The 19,981-nt window shown below is 50.7% G+C and overlaps 1 protein-coding gene across 6 annotated transcripts in view; it reads left to right on the forward strand.

The window, feature by feature from the left end:
• Positions 1 to 6,883: 6,883 nt before the first annotated feature.
• The window catches only part of FBXW11 (F-box and WD repeat domain containing 11), a 57,207-nt gene continuing 44,109 nt past the window's right edge, over positions 6,884 to 19,981 (forward strand). For 2 of the 6 annotated variants that reach the window (XM_088173979.1, XM_088173983.1), the window contains exons 1-3: positions 6,884 to 7,024; positions 14,820 to 14,899; positions 17,202 to 17,309. Coding sequence is in view for 2 of the 6 variants with exons in the window: in XM_088173981.1 (XP_088030107.1) it covers positions 6,980 to 7,024 (45 nt within the window). In the remaining 4 variants the exon portion in view is untranslated. The remainder of the gene's footprint in view (positions 7,025 to 14,819; positions 14,900 to 17,201; positions 17,310 to 19,981) is intronic. The other 4 variants (XM_088173980.1, XM_088173982.1, XM_088173981.1 and 1 more) reach the window with 3 other exon arrangements.

Below are 19,981 nucleotides of genomic sequence, written 5' to 3' on the forward strand. Positions count from 1 at the left end.
CTGTGCTGAGGCCCCTGAGGGCTGTGCCCGGTTCTGGCCCCTCAGCAAGGACAGCGAGGGGCTGGGATGTGTCCAGGGCAGGGAATGGGGCTGGAGCCCCAGGAGAGGCTGAGGGAGCTGGGAAGGGGCTGGAGAATTCCTGAGGGAGCTGGGAAGGGGCTCAGCCTGGAGAAAAGGAGGCTCAGGGGGGCCCTTGTGGCTCTGCACAACTCCCTGACAGGAGGGGACAGCCGGGGGGATTTGGGATCTGGGAACAGGGACAGGAGGAGAGGGAACGGCCTCAGGCTGGGCCAGGGAAGCTCAGGGTGGATTTTAGGGAAAATTTCCCCATGGAAAGGGTGGTCAGGGATTGGAAGTGCCCAGGGAGGGTTGGATCCCCATCCCTGGAGGTGTCACCTGGAGGTGGCACCGAGTGCTCTGGGGACAAGGTGGGGATGGGCACAGCTGGGACTCCATGGGCTGGGAGGGATTTTCCAATCTCAGTGATTCCATGATTCTGTGTCTCTCCAGCACACTCAGTTGCTCCTTGAAGCTGGAGCTTAAAGCTGGACTTAAAACTGAGAAGGAGGGAGAAATCCAGGAAAGATTCCAAAGGCCAAGGGCAGGTGCTCAGAGTGTTACCTGGGGTACCTGAACACCTGAGGCAGAGCAAGGACAGCCTGCAGCACCCTGCCCTTGACATCCCCATCCCAGAGCCCCAGGGAGTTTTTTTAGAAAGCTTTTTAAGAAATGTCTTCCTGCTCTGCCTCTTGGGGCCAGTTCAACCCATTCAGAAATGTCCTGGCTCCCTGGGCTGCCCTGAGCTGTGGCTTCTCCTGTGGCCAACCCAGGAGTGTCCCTGGCCGGCCCCCAGCTGGGCAGGCAGTTTGGGAGGGACATCATTGCTCTCAGGCCTTTTAAAGGATGTTTTCAATGCCCTCAGCAGGTGTTGCTGGGCTGAGATTCCCTGAGCCTCCACCTTCCAGGGGAGCAGCAGGATCTGGGTGTGAGGCTCTTGGCCCCTGGCTGTCACACTCGGGCTTGTGCAGTTATTGCTGGCTGAGATTTCCACGTTTGTGCTCTGCCTCACACAATCTGCTCTCAGCTGTGGCAGGAGGGACAGCCTGGCTTGTTCTCCCTTCTCTGGATTCCCAAATTTTGGACATGGGAGGTTTCTGCTGGAGGAGACATGAAAATGATGCACAAATCTCACACTGTCTGTGACCCAGGTACACAAAAGTGATGTTGTTCAGCTCGTGGTGTAGGTAAAGGCATCGAGCTGAGCTCAGCACTAAATTAAAAATACAAAAATGATCCCTTAAGTTGGTGCAATCAGGGGAAGCTGCTCCTGCAGTCTCCCCACTTGGTGCAGCCAGGCACGTGGGTGTGCATTGTTTAATAAAATCCCAAATATTTCTCAGCTGACCCTTTACTGGCAGCACCAAGCCTGGTTTCTGCTTTCCAGCTGTGCATTCCAAGAGGAAGCAGGAGCAGCGAGGCCTGGCTGCTGTGGGGGATGCCCAGAGCTCTCCTCTGCTGTCACAGCCGTGCTTGGGAGCTGCTCTTTCTTTCCTCTGCCCTTTCCTTCCTCTGCCCTTTCCTTCCTCTTCTCTTTCCTTCCTCTGCTTTTTCCTTCCTCTGCCCTTTCCTTCCTCATGGATCCTGGCTGGTTCCTGGCCCTTCCCCTGCACTGTCAATGAGAGCACAGCTGCCCTGGGTGTGCTGGGTGCCCCTGGCATCTGGAACTCTCCCAGCAGCATCCATGGAAGGATGAGGCCCCTGGAGAGGGACGTGGTGTGATTTTCCTTCCTTTCAGCTGCCAGGATCAGGTCACTGGGTCCCTTTCACCCTTCAGAAAGCAGCTCTGCTTTTGTTCCAGGTGCACTGGGGTTGCTCTGTATCCACAAGTGTCTTTTTTCACACCGAATATTGCAGAGCATCAGGTGGGTTCTCCCTGCCCTCTAAAGGTGGGCATCACCTGGCAGGTTCCCATCCAGGAGCCTCCAGCACATGGCATTGCTGCTGGGATTGGGAAGGGATTTCAGTGTTTGGGCACTTCCAGCAGGTTTGGAAGCTGGGCAGGATGGGTGGCTTTCTGCTGGGGAATAATTATTTCCCCAGAAGAGATCCAATCTTGATTATCTGGAAGTGAGAGAAAAGAGTCACTTCCAGGATGTCACATGGAGCTGTTCCTGTGTGTGCTGGGGAGGCTCAGAGTCCCCATCCCTGTGTGCACAGGGTTTGGATGGGGGCTGGAGGCTCCTTGTCCTGCATCATCAGCTCCTTGTGGAGCCTGAAGGGATTTTCCCTTGTGCCAAAAGCTTCAGCTCCTCTGAAAGCACCGGCTGTGTGTGCCCCCCCCTCGGGAATAGCTGAAATTTGGGGTGAGGCCACCCCTCTCCCTCAGCATTCCCCACTCTGTTTCCAGCAGCTCAGATATTCTGATAATGCTCTGCTAAACCTCCTTTTTGTCTGGCTGTAATTAAAGCCAGAATTTGCCCTTTCTGAGTTGTTATTTCGGGAGCTGGAGCTCGGCCTGTGCCGTTGTCACTCGTGGGTTACAAATGCCATTGTCCCGCCCGGCCGGGGCGCTGGAGGCAGCTCTGGAATTTCACTGAGCTATTTTTAGTCCCTGGTGAAAAATTGCACTTCCAACACTTTTGAATCGCTGTCGGTGCTGAAATAAATCAAAGGGCAGGTCCTGGCTGCTGCAAGGAGTGAGATGAGGAGGTGACCTGGAGCTGCTGCAGGGCTGAGCTGGCAATGGGTGAGGTGGGAGAGCCCTGCCCGGGCTGGGGGGTCACATATGGCTGTCCTGCCACTGCTGTGTCACTGCTGTGCCACTGTCCTGTCACTGCCCTGTCACTGCTGTGCCCCTGCCCTGTCACTGCTGTGTCACAGCCCCCCGTCTGTCCCCTCTGTGCAGGTGTCCCATGGTCACTGCTATGTGGGCTGGCTCTGGGCTCCTCGCTCATCTCACTGAGCCCCTTTTTGGGGTCAGTTGTCCCCCGTTTCTGTCCCCAGGTGTCCCCATTGGCTGTGCCCTGTGTGCAGCTCTGCCCTGGTGGCAGCTCTTGGAGAGCTGGGATGGAGGCAGGAGCTGCTGAAGGATCTCTGTGACTCCAGGTGAGTGACTGTCCCTTGTGTGGGGCTGTCCCCTTCCACCCCAGGAACCTCCAGAGACAAAAGCTGTTGCTCACCCCTAGTTTCTCCTTTCCAGTGCCAGGGCAGGAGTTTCCTGAGAAGCTGCTTCACCTGTTTGGCCACCAGGTTGCCACCCTGGCACAAACCCTTCCTCCCTGGCTAAGGGATCCTCACAGCTGAGCTTCCCTGCCTGGCTGCTTTGCTGTTTTGATGCTTTGCTGCCCTGCCCTCGGACTCCAGGACTTGCTTGGGGTGGGGAACCCTGAGATCCTTGGCCGAGGCTGCCAGGATGTCCAGGGGCCCCCGAGCTGCTGTGTCCCCACAGCCTGTGGGGGTACGAGGGGCAGTGGCTCTGGCAGGACCCTGGTGCTGTGGGGAACCTTGGCAGCTCCAGCACAGCCCAGTGTGGGAGGGTGTGAGGAGAAACAGTTCAGCATTATCCTGAAGGGATTTAGTGAGACAAAACCAAACGGTGTCACCCCCAAAATCCTGCCCAGGTGGTGCCAGGGCACAGACACAGCCAGAGCCTGTGTGGGAACAGAGGTGGGGAGGAGCAGGGAGCAAATCCTTCCCTGGGACACTGCAGGGACAGAAACCTTGGGCTGAAGTGATGAGTTCAGTGGTCAGCACAGGGGGATGGGGGTTTCCAGGATTTTCTGAGCACAGAATTTATTTTGCTTGGATACAGCAAGGCTGAGGTGACCCTCAGGGAATCCCTGCCCTGGTGCTCAGCACGGAGACATCTCCAGGTCCGGGTCGGTGAGACTTTCCCTTCCACTTCCCCCCCATCCTCATCCTCACAGGAAAACTGGCAGAGCAAGTTCTCTTGGACTGGAGCTGTCCCACCGGGGCCTCATTAGCACTAATTAGCAGCTGTGTCCCCACGTGGCTGCTGTGCAGATGTGTGACACATCTGTCACACAGCCGGAGCCACTGGCACAGCCCTGGCTGAGCAGGGCACACCCAGAGACTGCTCCTCAAATCCCTGCAGCCAGGTATGCTCGGGAATATTGTCCTTGAATCAGGGAATCATTGAGGGGGGAAAAACCCTCCAAGATCGAGTCCCAGCTGTGCCCCATCCCCACCTTGTCCCCAGAGCACTCAGTGCCACCTCCAGGTGACACCTCCAGGGATGGGGATCCAACCCTCCCTGGGCACTTCCAATCCCTGCCCACCCTTTCCATGGGGAAATTTTCCCTAAAATCCACCCTGAGCTCCCCTGGCCCAGCCTGAGGCCGTTCCCTCTCCTCCTGTCCCTGTTCCCTGTTCCCAGATCCCAAATCCCCCCGGCTGTCCCCTCCTGTCAGGGAGTTGTGCAGAGCCACAAGGGCCCCCCTGAGCCTCCTTTTCTCCAGGCTGAGCCCCTTCCCAGATCCCTCAGGGATTCTCCAGCCCCTTCCCAGCTCCCTCAGGGATTCTCCAGCCCCTTCCCAGCTCCCTCAGGAATTCTCCAGCCCCTTCCCAGCTCCCTCAGGGATTCTCCAGCCCCTTCCCAGATCCCTCAGGGATTCTCCAGCCCCTCCTCCTAGCATTGACTCTTTCCCAGGGAGTTTCTATCTCGGAATAAATTTATCAAAACCTGTTTTTTCATCTTATTATGCCTTGGACACGTTGCTGAGTCTTCATGAGGTCTTAAGTCGTGAGTTGGTCAGAAGCAATTTTAATTTACAGGTACAGGGATTGACATCCCCACTCTTGCTTTCCTTGGTGTTCCACACTAAAGGTAAAACATTTGATGTTTTTATAATGCTTTCCTTAATTAATATCTATGTTTTTCTGTCTCTCACATAATAGGAATTACTTTTACCACACCATTAAGAGCTGATTACAGGAACTCCAATTCCATCTCACTCGTGCCAGAGTGAGACCCATCCCGATGTGCAACATCCATTGCTGTGGTGCAGGAACCCTTGGATGGCAACACTGATTTACCCTTTGTCCAAATTAATGGAAGATATTCCCCCCTTTTTTCTCTTTTTCATTTTCTCCTCGTTTCCTCTGCCCTGGGAATCCTTCCCATGCTCAGAACTCCAGGCTGTGCTGTGGAAAGCTCCAGGAGCATTGTGCTGTCAGCAAATCCCTGCCCTGGGTATATTTAGACTGAGACATGCTGATTTTTAGCTTTGGTGTCCCAAACAAATCTCTGCTGCCTTGGTTGATGTCCAGAGCCAAGGGCTGATCCAGGGACAGCAGAACAGAGCTGGATTTTGTCCCACCCTCCTCAGTGACAGCTCTGTGAAGGGGGCTTGGGGGCTGTGATGGGAGCTGGGGAGGCTCCAGCTCAGGTTTGGCAGGAAAAGGATGGATTTCCCATGGCAGTGGGGTGCCAGGGTGAGGGGCAGTGCCAGTGTGGGCACCCCTGTGTGGGTCTGGGTTTGTGGCCCCACTCAGAGGGACTTTGGGGCAGTGGCATCTTTGGGTTTGTCTTTGTCTCCAGGAATGGAAATGGGGCAGCTTTTGGGGCACATCAAATTGTCACCCCCAGGCTGTGAGCAGCAGCAGGGGTTTGGTGGGGAGGGACACTTTCAGCTCTTGCTTTACCTTCTAAATGCTCTGTCCAGACCTCATGGTAAGTATTGTTCTAAGTGATGTGGAGTGGATGAAGGACATTTCTGCTGACACCAGTGTCCTGTGGGGCAGGTGAGCTGTCACTAAAAAAGGACTTTGCACCATTTCCATTTTTTCATCCTTCATCTCTTCACCATTTGGCAGAGATTTGAAAAAGTAACAGAAAAAAAATGCTTAGCAGGAAGCTCTGGGTCCATTTTCATGGCAAGCCCAGTGCTGTGCTGTCACACCAGGCTGCCCAGGGCAGTTTTGATCCCAACTCCCAGTGCCTACAGCTGCAGTTGGTCCCTGCTGTGTGCTCAGAGGGCAGCCTGAGTGTCCTTGGTCCCCAAAGCAGCCCAGCTCTGGATGGCTCCTGGATTCTCCGTGGCTGCTGTGGCACTGGCACAGTTTGCCAGCAGGATCCAGACCCTAAAGGCTGAAAAAGCTGCTCTTGTCCAAGGGTAGAGATCAGGTGCATGGAAATGTCCAGTGGTGCCAGCAAGACCAGGCCTATGGCACAGATTACCATTTATTAAATAGAATTGTTTATAAGTAAACATGCAGGGCCATCTCATGTATAACGAAATCCCAGACTGGTTTGGGCTGGAAGGGACATTAAAGCCCATCCAGTGCCACCCCTTCAGGCAGGGACACCTCCCACTGTCCCAGCTGCTCCCAGCCCCAATGGGCACTGCCAGGGCTCCGGGGGCAGCCCCAGCTGCTCTGGGCACCCGAGCCAGGCCACGGGGGAGCCTCAAAGGCGCTTTCCAAGCTTTCGATCCGCGGGTGTCCAGCACCAAACCCGGCCTCGGCCTCGGCCCTTCCCGCACGGTTCTGCCCCGGGAGCTTCCACCACCCCACCGAGGCGCTCGCTGTCGCACCGGATCCGGATCCCGATCCCGATCCCGGTCCCGGTCCCGATCCCCGTCCCGGTCCCGGTCCCATTCTCTATTCCCATTCTCTATTCCCATTCTCTATTCCCATTCCCGTTCCCGTGTGGGGCCCCTCCCCACGCCCCATCACGGGTCTCGCGCCGCTCCCGGCATCCCCCGCGCGCCGCCCGCGCCCAATGGGCAGCGTGGGGCTCCCTTGGGGGCGGGGCCAGGGGCTCCGGGGCCACGCCCCTTCCGCGCGCGCTCCGTGACGTCGCGGCGGGCGCAGCGCGCGTGCGTTTGCGCGTGCGCGCGGCGGGGGCGGGCGGGCCGCGGCGGGGCCTGGCGGGCGCGGGGCGGCGGCGGCGGCGGCGGCGGCGGGGCCGGGCCGGGGCCGGGCCGGGCGGGCGGAGCGGAGCAGGGCGGCCGCCGCGATGGAGCCCGACTCGGTCATCGAGGACAAGACCATCGAGCTCATGGTGAGTGACCCCCGGCCCCCGCGCACACCGTCCCGCCCCTCCCGGCGCCCCGGCTCAGGCCCCGCCGGCGTGCCCGGCCCGCGGGCTCCGGCGCCGCTCCCGCCGCAGGCTCCGAGCCGAGCCCGCGCTGCCCCGGCCCGGCAGCGCTGCCCCCGCGGGGCCATCCGCTCCCTCCCGCCTCCGCCGCCGCCCCGCGGCCCGCCCGGGGCGCCACGAGCGCCTCCGTTTCATTGAAAATAAATAAATAACAACAATGAAACCTCGCGGCAGCTGAACCGAAAGCGAAACGGCCCGGGCGGGGGGGTCCGGATCCAGCCCCTCCCCGTTCCCCCGGGGCCGGATCGGGCCCCGCCGCTCGGGGCTCCGGGGCAGCGCCGGTGCTGCAGCTCCGCACACGCGGAATTACCTAACGAGACCTAATTGCTGTATTGGTTAGACCCCTAATTAGCGCTTACGCCGCTAAATTCGCGGTAGTGGAGAGGCAGCCAGGTGGGAGCAGTAGAAAGAGCTGTTGGTTTTTTGTTTTTTTTTTTTTATATAAGCAAATTAGGTCTCTATAAGCAAATATCAGAGGCCCCTCGTTTTACTGCCTTTGGGCACGAATAAATTAAATTAGGAGCTGAGAGAGATTAGTAATCGGTAAATATCTTCTAATTTATTTGTTATAAGCATAATTGCGCTTTCTTCTAAGCCTAATTTGCTCTCACGTACGAAATTTCACTCAGTTCTCCAGAACTGATGGCCAAAATGCAAATAATTTTCCCTTTAAGGTACTGTGAAAGTGAGCTGGGTTCAGTGGAGACATAAATGGGTTTTTTAGCCAGTGGAGTTGTTGCTGAGCTACCTGATCCAGAAAATATGAAACTTCCTTTTAATGTGCCATCTGGTCTCGAAAAGCAGAAATAGAATGAAAAAGAGAAAGGGGAAACTTACAAAGCCTTTGTGTACCTTTCATGAATTGTACTGATCACTGGGGGCAGGGGCTTAAAACCCTTCCTGTGACCTCGCACTTGTCCTGGGGGACATCAGAGCCATCAGTGCCCTGAGCAGGGGGACAAAGCTGGGCCAGCCCTGTGGATCCTGCTCAGGACCAGCTGCCCAGAGATCCCTCCGAAATTCCCGAGGTGGGAAATGTGCTCTGGTGGCTCCTTCCCTCCTGGAACAGTCCCCAACACACTCCTCAGCTTTGGGTTCTGGGAGGTGCTCAAATAGCACTTGGAGCTGGAAGGTTTGGCTCCCTGAACTTTGAGAAACCCCCACTTTTTTGTGTTTTTTTCCAGTGCTCTCCCATTTTAGCATCTCCTCTTTGTGGCTAGGTTGTATCAGGAGGAAGCAAATGGGATTCTGCTGGTGAGTGCTGTATCCTGCACTTGCTGGAGCTGGGAAATGTGCTAATCCATGCAAATATCAGTGGGGTTAGTAGGAGTTTTAGTATGTAGTAGGAGGTTTTAGAAATACACTCTTCTCTCTTTCACAAGAAACGGGTAAATATAAAAATCGAATAAGATGAACAATTAATTCTGTAGTTTCCAAGAGAAAATGGTGTTCTGTACAATGTAGTTGAATTGAATGTTAACCTCAGTGGAGGCTTGCACAGGATCACTTGTGTTTGGAGATGTTTCCCTAAAATCATTGAAGATCATTGCTGAGTGCAGACGTGGAGGTTTTGCCTTCTGGTGTGGTGCAGAAGGGAAGATTCTCCAGGAGATTTGTTTGAATCCACAGGGCAGGAGCTGTTGGGGATTTCTGTGTGACCTGGCAATGTGGGAGCCAGTGCTGTGGGAACCATCCCAAACCTGGCAGACTTGGGGGGATCCTGCTCTCTGTAAGAGTGTTCCACATTCCTGTGAGCAGATATTTAATCTTTCATCAGGGAGATGGAGTTTGGTGAACTTCTGCTCAGTCTCTCCAGTGCCAGGGATGAATCTGTAGTAAATACAGGAGGGAATGTGTGATGTGAAAGTTCTGAGGAGCAAATACAGTGTAATTCTGGGAGGTTGATAAACAAGAGGAAATGTGTCAACATGTTAATTACATGTAAGTTTCAGAACTGTGCTTTCCATTGATAGATCATTTGCATTTATTTAAAGGAAAATCACTCATGCAAATAATACTGCTCTATTTTTAAGGCTGGAATCTCAGAGAAACATTTGAAGGTTTCAGAGTGACAACTTTGGTTTGCTGTGTGAAGTGTCAGTGAGTGTTCCCAAGCCCTGTGTCCCTCAGGACCAGCTGCAGGGTTCCTGTGCTGCTCTCATTCCCAGGGGGATGAGCCTTGGGTGATGCCATTCCATGTGCAGGTGGTGCCCACTGCAGGGGTCAGACACCCCCGGGGTGAACTGGGACTCCCTGGGATGCCCAGGCTGAGGCTCCTGGCTCAGGGGAGTGCTGGGTGTGAGCATGGGCACTGAGCAAGTAATCCAGAACAGATGGAGGCCAGCCTCAGTCACTGAAAGGGCTCTTTCTGCCCCTGGTTTTGTTTTTCTCAGTGAAATTAGATAATTGTGACCTTTTTGCTCTTTTAAAGAACCAACAGCAATGCTTTGTGATAAAAGTTTTGTTACCTGCAGATCTGAGTTGTGTATAAAATCTGTGCTCAGTTGCCTCAGCCCTGTGATTTGCTTTTTCTTTCAATACCTGCTAAAAGCCTCGTGTTCTTCATTTTCCCAGGAAGCTTCCCATAATTGTTCTTTATTGTTACCAGCAGCTTTCCCAGTGGGTGGGTTGGCTGCTCAGGTTGTACTGAGGTGGTTGTTACAGAATACATCAGGGTGGTGAGTAGTTTGGGGGGCTTTTTATACATTGATGGGGTGAACTGCGTGCAGCAGGAGATGTGGACGGCAAAACAAAATAAATCTGCTGCTCCCAGGCCCCTGCAGCCACCCATGGGAGATGGCTCCTGAGCCAGAATCCAGCTGTGGGGAAATTGTCCCCCTCACTGAGCTTATGACCCTCGTGTTTAACTGCAGCCTTGCTGCCCGAGCTGCTCTCCAAACACGGGGCCCTGTGCTGGCAGGTTCAATTCTGCACTCACTGCTCTGTGGTAGGAGCATGAAAAGGTTTGGGAAAGGCCATGTCTGGGAATAAAATGGGCAAGCACTTGTCCACACTGCTATCATTTGTATCTTGAAGTTATATATATATATAGAAATAATATTCCTAGCACACGGCCTGCAGTGTCTAGAATGCCTTTCTCTGGCTCTCATTAAAGCATCCAGTGTTTAAGTACCTCAGTAAATAATAAATGAAGAATTATAATTTAATATCTTGCCAAAAGTCTTTCTGTTTCTCCTGGCAGGACTTTGATGTGAGGTGGAGGTGTTCAATTCAGAGGTGCCAGTCTGAGAAGGAAATGTTTCACACAGCTCCTGCTGTGAGTCACTCCAGGGCTACCTGAAGTTCCTTGGGTTACTGCAACTGCAGATGGTTGTGCCCCCAAACTATTTAAAACTTAAAGTGCAAAATAAATCCCAGCATTCTGCTTGGGAGCTAAAATACAGCTGCTTTATATATCTATCTATATATATATATATCTCAGTAGGGCTATAGTGCTCTGGCTTTTTTCTTCCCTTAGTCATTGCAAGCCAAGCAGGCAGTTGGATTTGTGGGATTTTTTTCCCCCCACATATTCTTAGAGGAATCCTTCAAAGAGTTGACTTTTGTAGCGACACAGAAGCAGGCAATGATGATCTTTGCAGCTGAAACAAAGGAGGTACTGTTCTAGCTGAACTGGGACTGCTTCTTCATTGAAGCCTGGGAGTAGATGGAGTGTTAGTAAGGCATTTGTAAACCTGTGTGTAACCTAGATGTGCTTTCTTCAGCAGGATAACGATCTGTTTGCTTTGCTGGTGTCTCTTGTTAATCCTCAGCAGCTAAATGAGCAGAGCTGGGGGCTGCTGTTGGACAGTGAAGCATGCAGGGTTTCGTGCACGGGGAAAAGGCAGTGGCTGGAGCAAAGAGCTGAAGGGGTGGTGGTGGGAGGGATGTGAGCAAGGCACAGCCCTGGGGTGAGCCTTGGGGCAGGGGATGTGAGGTGTGTGCTGCTGCCAGGCTCTCCGAGTGACAGTCGTGGTTCAGAGGGTGCCTCACAGGGGAAGGATGCACATCTGAAGAGAAGAGATTGCTGAGACTTTGGCAGTGGTGCAGAAAATGGGAAGGAAGAGCTGAAGAACACGAATTAGAGCAAGGCAACTGCACTCAGAGCCAGAGGAGTGGTGGAAGGAGAGAAGTGGACAAAGAGTGTGCAGAGCTTTGCCTTTTGGGAAGGGTTAGCTGGAGCAATGGCCTGATGGGAGAAATGAGATGGCAGAGGGAAGGAGGCTGCAAAGATGCAGAAGTGTGTAAAGGAAAGTTATCTGAGGTTTGTGGTGATGGTGGCAGCAGCCATCAGTTTATTCACGTGAAGGAAAGCTGCAGATGTGCCAGTTGTGGGGAACTTGTGAAACTAAATTGTTTTGGTTCTTAATAAATTGAAGTTACCAAATCTTGGGGAAGACAGTCCTGATGTTTCACCAGAGACTTTTTAAATCTCATTGGAGACTCAGAGATTTCTCACCTCACGGTGCAGTTACATTTTCCAACATGACAAAGTTCTCCAAGCTCTGCCCCGTGCTGAGCTGGTGAGGTGCAGCAGAGGAAGTTCCCTGCAGCCTGGAACACGTGCAGGGCTCCTCTGGGTGAGTGTGAGCGGGCAGCTTTGGGCTCCGTGGAGTAAATCCCAGTGCAGGTGTCCTGTGGAATGAACCCCTGTCTCTGCAGCAGCTGCTCTGGGTGCAGCTGCCCTGTCTCCGTGCTCTGGGCTTGCTGCTTTGAAGAGCCTGGCTGCCTTTGCTGTGTCCCTCAGGATCCAGAGCTGTGAGCACTGCGAAGATTTGGGTCACTGAGGAGTGTTGTGAGCAGCATCACAGCAAAACAACTGCCTCGTTCCAAGCTGTACCCTCAGAGAGACCTGGGAGTGCTCTTTGAAGGGTGGATGGACCTTTTCATTTCGTGCCAAGTTTTGTGCAGCACCTCTGCTGCCGTTGGTGAGCCTGCCGTGTGTCTGGGTGTGCTGCTTCATTGCCGAGCAGTTTGGAGGTGCTGTGGCATTTCCCTTTGCCTGTCCCTGGGCAGCTCAGGGTGCCTGTGCCGTGTGCTGTGCTCTGGGAGATTGCTGATGGCTCTCCGATGAAATGGATGTTGCAGCAAATGTGCCAATGCGAGAGGAATGATGTGTGGGAGAGAACAAGAGACCGTGCTTGTGAGAGGGCTGCTCCGTGACAAGGAATTTGTTTTGTTGCAGGGCAGAAAATGAATTGAAGGGAAATGGGAATATTGACTGAGTTGTTTAAATTAATGCTGATGGCTAACAAGCTTTTCCTTGCAGCTTTTTCCTTGGGCGACGTCTTCTTTATCGAATGCCACTGTTTATGTTGTTACATAATCTGATTTCGTGGTTTGATTTTTATGGCATCATTATTCACAGAAAATCCACTTTTTCTGGAAAATCCCTTCCTTCCCCAGTTTATTGATGTATTTATGAGCTCAGTGGTGTGACATCTGACAGCCTACTCCGTTTTCCTGTACCACTTCCACACATTTCCCAATGTGAGCAATGCACGACCCAGGGCAGATAATGCAGAAATAACACAATGCCATTGGTGTTTTAACAACGAAAAGCACTGACTCTTGCTGAAAACTTCATTTGCTTCTCATGCAGCCTAAATTAACAAGGGGAACGTTTGAAAGCATGTTGTTTCTTTGGTGCTTTGTTAATCCCCATCCCCGCAGGACTTGCATCCTTGTACTTCCAGCCCAGGAAATGAACAGTTTTGTTTGGGATCAAAGAGTAGTTCAGCTTCCTGGGCCCATTGGGAGGATGAATACAGATGGAAATTTGTAAGATGTAGGTAGGGACCTACTTGCTAGGAATAAGGAGTGATGTGTTTTCTGGGTAAAATGGCAAAAAAAGCTTTTTGGGTCAACTTCAAGATGTTGGCAACACTACAGAATTTTGGTTTGCTCATTGACTTAGAGGAGAAGAGGAGAATCACTATGTATATATAAAAATATATATATCTATATTCAGTGTTGCAAGTTTGCTCCGAGTTTCATTCTGCTGAGGAGTTCTTGAATGTGGAGTTTTGGTACAAAAAAAAAGTTGTGCCAGTGTGCACTGTTTGCCTTTTTGAGAGGTGTGAGGTTGTATTTCAGCATGGTTTGCATGATGTGGCTGTTTTCAAGTCTTTGCAGTGAAGCCAATTTTTGGTTTTCAGACAAAAATGCCTAAAGCTCTTTGAAAATCTATACTCAAATTTGCAAAACTTAGTAAGTTCCAGCTTGGACTTGATAGAGAATCTCGTTGGTAATTCTCTTAGGGCAGGGGAGGACTAGCCAGGGAAACTTGTTATTCAGGCTGTCTCCAGCACACCGGTCCTTCTGGAGACAAAAATCAGACCTGTGCTGTTACACTTGCAAATAATGCTAAGGTTTGGCTTCATGGAGAAGTGCCTCTCCTTCCAGCACCCTGCTGGCTCTGCAGTGACTTAGCAAATCGGTGCATTTATATAATTTGATAGCTGGCTTCTTGCTGAGCTATATTGTACTCTGAAAATTCTGAGTCATATGCCTTGACATCCTAGCACTTTCCTTGGCAGCCTTCAAAATCATGCATTGGACATGGTACTGAGCCTAGAGCACAGCTTTGTCCTTGACATGCTGCCCTGGGACTGACCAGTGCCAGTGGTGGAAAGCAGGAAATGCCCCCACCACGAATGGAGATGCTCCTTTTTTTGGGGAGCTGTGGGACAGTCCTGCTCTCGTGGAGATGGTTTCTTGGCACAGTTTCTCCCTCCTTCTGTGAGCTGCTGGAGCTTGAGGCGTGGGGCACAGCCGTGGAGGTTCAGCTCTCTGGAGGGGCTGCAGAGCACAGGGGGTGGTGATGTGTCCTCTGGGGATGTTTTTGTTCTCACTGCTGCTGGGGGAAGCTCTGGAGGCCACGGCCCAAAGTTTTTGGAGCTCTTGGTGGAAGTTGCACGGTTTGGTGTCTGGGCTGAGCTTTCTGTTGCAGTGGAGTGTGAGTTTTGTGCAGACCCCATGTTCTCTGGGGTGTCACTGTTGCAGCTGCTTTAAAGTAGTCACACTCTGACCGTGCTGCTGGCAGGACTGCCTGAGGCCTTTCATCTCCCTGCTTAGCAAGAGGTGACTGCTCCTTGTCCCAACAGTGCCTTACTCTCCTCTGCTTCGAGATTGTTTTCCAGAGACTCAGCAGCGCTGCCAGTGTACTGAATTCAGTGCTGTTGTTCAGATCAGGAGTGTCTTGACAACTCCATCTTTGTGCTGCAGACGTGTAAGGCAAATGAGGTCATTTTGAGCCTGGAAACAGGGAAATAATCATTGCAGTGAAGTGCTTTAGAGGCTGTTTGTGGCAGACCAGGAGAACTGTGTCGAGCTGTTGTGGAAACCTGCGTTCATGGAGGAGGCCTGCGAGCTGTGAGCTGCTGGTTGAATCTTTAGGACTTGCTTTGTTATTTGCTTTGTAGTTTCTTCTCATCTTCCTTAATCTTAGCAAAGCGAGCTGTGCCCCAAAACACTTGTTTGGGTGAGGCAGGGTAAGGGAAGGAGCAGTCTCTTGTCTGTAAATGCGTTTCTCTGTCTTAGATCCACCAATCCGACGACCCCACTAACGTAGTCGGGCCCGGGCTGGGCAGGTGCCTGGGCTGCCTTGTCTCTAACAGCATTAGCAGTAATTGGGATTTCGTTCAAGAAAGAAGTAGATACACCAAGCTGAAGATGATTGGCTGCTCTCTTTTAACAGACAAGTCTGAGAAGGAAAACCCATTCGAATCCCCTTTCATTCTGGATTGGTGGATCTGAAGCCCAGAAACAAAGTTTCAGGTAAGAAGTCACCCTGTACTCTATCTTGCTGCTTCTGCTTAGATGAGTTTGTCTGCACATTGAGTCTCTGGCTTGAACTGCTTCGTGTCCCCCAAGTGTTAGGGCACAGGGATCAGGCAGCCAGGGCACGGCAGGAAATGCAGCAGCAGTCCTGGAGGGAATTGCCAGGCTGCTGTGGAGCACAGGCCTGGGAACACGAGGAGAGCTCGTGTGTGTGCAGAACGGGCATGGAGCCATTGGCTGCCCCATCCTGCTGCTGCAACGGGAGAGCAGCCTTGCCAGTGACTGCCCTGGGCTCCCCGTGGAGTTCAGGGAGGTGCCAGCTCTGGGTTCTGTCCCTGTCCTCTGATGGGTCCATCAGAACTGGAGAGAACTTCTCTGGTTATTCCTAGGACAGTTTCCTGTAGCTTTTCCTGCTGAAATGCCATTTGAGACTGTGTTGTGGCAGCACTTGGATGGGTGTCCCAAACCCTTCCTGAGCTGTCAGTGTGAAACTCTGGCCCCAGCTGTTTTGGGACAGGTGTAGGGCAGGGGTGGCAGGAGGAGCCTCACAGTGACAGTGGGTTTATTTCACAGTAAGGGAGAGCGATTGTACTTGGAGTCCCATTCCTCTGAGGTTTGGGATGCTTGCAAAAGGATACAACAGGTTATCTTGGAGCTGGGTTTGGAAGGTGTTTGTGTGCCTCAGGAAGGCAAGCTGGGTCCCTGGCTGGCAGGAAAATAAAGTTCTATAAGTTCAGTATCATACCTGGTGTGAGTGGGAGAGCTGCAGGTGCCAGTGCCAGCTTTACTGGAAGTCGGTGCTTTGATGGACTTGCAGCTTATTTCTGAAGTCACTGTGAACCAACGTACCTGGAGTGCTGTATCAGCACTGATGCTCAGCCTTGTGTGTTCTGCTTTGTGGGCAGTTCCTGCAGTGGATGGCCAGGCCTCTGTTTTTAAGCTCCTGTAGCAGAAATTCCTGTAGGTGCTCTTGATCTCATGCATGGTTTTCGTTCTGCGTTTGTTTTGCTGGTGTGGTATTTTGTGCCAAAGTTATATTTGAATTTAATTGATAAGTACTTTTATAATGAATTGCTTGTGCAAAGGGCACTGTTGTTTCCTGGTTTGATTTTTTGAGTAGTTGAATTTTATTTGGTTAGGGTGGAGAAGTCTGTTTTAGTGTGACTCTTTAAAATCAACCAGAGAGAGAATCTAAGGGAAATACTTACTAACCTTAGACTGACACCTTTCTTGCATTCTCATTTAGTATCAGGTTGAATTTGTTCCACACACCCATCAGACTCACTTTGGAGTTAAAACTGTAAAATAACATCTTTCTGTGGAATATTTGCTGTTCAGGGTGTGCCTTTTTCTAAAATGAGAGAACAGGGAGGCAGAAGTGAACTTGGCATCTTTAGTGATGAAAACTGAAAAGAGGAAATAATTTAAAATACACAGAGCAGGGAAAAAAAAGAGGAAGCATAAACGAGTCTTCCTGCTGATCAAGATCCTCAATGTCATTTAATATTGCTTAACTTTTGGAAACATCAGCCAGCCCTAGGAAGGCAGCAGTAGAGCTGAGCAGGTTGGAGGTTTTGTTCTTGCCCGTGTTTTGAATGTTCCATTTCAGAAAGTGCAGAGTGAGGCAGCTCTCAGGGCTGTGTCACAATTCCTGTGTAGCCCTGCCTGGCAATCCTGGCAGCCCAGGCTCCACAGGCATCAGAACCTGGGAGTGCTCTGCCCTGCCTTGGCTCTTGGAGGATTTATTGTTAGCTGAAAACCTCATACAGAGGGGTCTGAGACAGCTTTTAACGTGTTCCACAAGTTTCAGCCACGTTTTTCTCTGTGTTTGACTCCCTGCAAGTTTGTCCTGTGTGATTGGCAGTGCTGGGTCTGTGTTCCCCACTCAGGATTTGCCCTGAGCTGCTGGCTGGGGATGTGTGTGAGTCCCTGTTCTGCTGCAGGAGAGCAGGAAAAAGTGTTTTGCTTTAGAAAAGGCCTTTTAGTGTGACACAGGGGATGTTAGTGCAGAAAGGAGCATCTCACAGCTGTGGGAGCTGGGCTGTATGTACATGAAGGAAGCAAGGGCTAATCTAAATGCTGTGTGTTTTGGAAAATTGAGATGATTTCTGGTAATGTTCAGAGTGACTTATGCAAACATCTTAGGATTTTCTTCCCAGTCCTTTGTATCTTCTTGAAAACGAGCTGCTGCATCTCATGAGTCTTATCCTGATGAATAAATGATAATGGAGTAAGATGGTTATTCTATTCAAAGAAAACATTTAATCTTCTCTCCACTGAACCCATATTCCTTTTGTAGCATTGACTGTGTGTAGCAAACACACCCTTTGATCTTCAGGAGCAGAGTGGGACAGCGTTATCCATCAGCCTCCTGGGAGTTCAGTGTCCTATCTAGAGCATCGCTGTGGTAATGAGGAGAATTTCTCTCACCAATTCTTTTCCCTTGTCTTGCTTTAAATTTCCTGATCCCTCACTTAGTGTTTTTTCCCCAAATGCAAGAGCTTGTGTGCAGATCTCGAATGGCTGTTGGAGGGTTGTTCCATTGAGAAGTTTTTATTGTGAATGGCAATAATTTGGCTAAATTGATTTTTCCTAATGGCACTGTGACTCAGCTATTGGTTACCTATTTTTTTAGAATGATCTGATCGCAGTAAAAGAACGATCCAAAAAATTGCACAAGTTAAAATGAGTTTTCCACTCTCATTGAGAAATTCACTTATGCATTTGTAGCTCATGGAAAGACAGAAATAAATGCAAGAGTAAATTAAATCTAGACCAACTTTGTGGACCTGGGAGTCCAGTTCTGCTGAAGTTGAAGCAGGTGGGCTGGAATGCACAAGTGAAGCTCCCTGGAGTGTGGAAATGTCTTGTGGGGTTGGTACCTCCAGCAGCCTTTGAGTGCCCGGGCACAGCGAGGTCCCAGCTGGCCGTGGGGATGGCAGTGGTGTGGTGTCACCCCCCTGGGGGCACAGGGCACCCCCCTGGGGGCACAGGGCACCCCCCTGGGCACAGCCTGGCTGGGCAGGGTCAGCAGGAGGCTCCTGTGCCCCCAGGGATGAACGGTGCTGCACAAGGTGCAGGGTCTGTCCCCTGCCAGCCTGGCTGTCCCTGCAGCCCTCTCACTGTCCCTGCATGTCCCACACAGAGCTCACACATCCCTTGGCACACCTGGGCACACCTGGGCACTCATTCCCAGCCCAGGGCTGCAGCACTGCTCTGCCTGGCACAGTCTGGGAAGAGCAGCAGGTAAGATCTGGAGGAAATCCCAGCCTGCAGCCCTGCAGGGATTTGGACTTGGCTGCTGTTCCTGCCAGAGTCAAATAATTCTGAAGGCCTTGAAACAGTGGCACTGCTCAGTTTTTTTATGTCTGTGTGGAGTTAATGCTGATTTTTGAGATCTGAGCTTGCCATGAAGTTGGAGGTGGGAGCATAAGGCTTTTTCAGTCTGCCCTCCAATCCAGGCTGGATTTTCAGAGCATCCCTTGGGCTGCATTAAACTGAGCCCCCAGCCATGGACAGGGCTTTAAATAACACCACTTACCCAGAAAATTATCAATATTAAGTGGTGATGGAAATAAAGAAACACTAACTGTGTTGGTCCAGGCTTAAATCAAAGGAAACTAACCAGGAAATCCCCAATATTGGGTAGCATGTGAGTTTCTTATAGCTAAAAATTTAAAAACATTGTATTATTTTTAATATAATAACATATAATAATATATTTTTTTATATATATAATAACAACAGGGAAGGTTGAGGTTATTTGGTTGTACCTTTTTTGCATATTTTTACCTTAAGACCAGAATTTCCCAAGCTGTAAACACACCAATAAATTTGGATTCCCTAAATTATCTTGTATAAATAAAATGAATGCAGTGAAAAATTCCGGGATTGTAATTTTAATATTTTATCAAACTTACAGCTTAAGTCTGGGTTATGTAAATGCTGTCATTCTTAATTATGGCACTGCAATATTGCCATGCCTGGGTTGCAAAGGTGTTCTAATTCCATCAGGAATTGAGCAATTGACTGGGCTTTAGAGGATAAATGAGTGAGGGTTTTTTTTTTTTAAGGGATGCAAAAGTGTGAGGATTTCTGTGTGACAGTATCAGATCCACTGAAAGAAACAATTTCTGGCCATTTTGGCACTACTTTGACCAGGCTGTGCTGTAACCTGGGAGAAGTCCAGAGTGAAGGAAAACTTTGGATAGTTCAGGGTTGAGAGGATGTTTTTTTTTTTATACCTCCATCCTAAAAATTCCCAGCTACAAAATTGGTTTATTGGATGCACACTGCTGTATGCTTTGCTGTTAAGAAATTCTTAACATTTGAATCTTCAAGACATTGAAGCATCTTCCCTTTTTACTGAGGATTTCCAGGTTTCACTGGGAATGCAGCATTTTGTATAGGCTGCTTAAATGTGAGATTTCAGATTGAAACATAAAGCTGGAAATGTCATTGCTGGGGCTAAGACCACCAAAGCAGTTCTTTGTGTATGGAATTCACATCAATCACCTCCTAATAAAATCAAGAGTGGGAATCTTTGCAAGCACAAAGGCCTGAGGAGATCACACTGAGGGTTTGTGTGTCTGTGCCCTGGAGCTCAGGGCCTGTCCTGGTCCTGCTTTAGGGCAAATTTGGGAGGAAACTTTAAAGCTCTGCTTTGCTAATTATTTTATTCCTTAAAATCAGAGTTCCAGTTGGCCTTACCTTCACCTGTGCACTTCTGGTCTCTGTGTTCTGTTGAATTCTGTTTAATAAAATTTAATTGGCCACTGGCACTTTCCCCTGGCCAGACTTTATTAAATTGTGCTGCACCTCCCTGAGCTCCTGGCAAAAAAAAAAAGGCCCCAGTGCAAAGTGGAGCCTTTGGAACATTTTCAGCTTTTATTCATGACAGGGTCAGGCATTAACATGTCAGGGAAGCACACAAATATTTGCACGTTGCTGTTTGGGTGTGAAGTGGGACACAATATTGAATTTGTAGCATTGTGCAATAGCAGTGCTGCAGCTGAGGTTTTTGTTCAAGCTTTTCAAGCAGGGTTTCGTAATTCTGTGAAATGAAAAGGTTTTTTTGTG

Source organism: Sturnus vulgaris, chromosome 15 (assembly GCF_052056855.1).
Source record: "Sturnus vulgaris isolate bStuVul1 chromosome 15, bStuVul1.hap1, whole genome shotgun sequence".
In the NCBI taxonomy this organism is placed as follows: Eukaryota; Metazoa; Chordata; class Aves; order Passeriformes; family Sturnidae; genus Sturnus; species Sturnus vulgaris.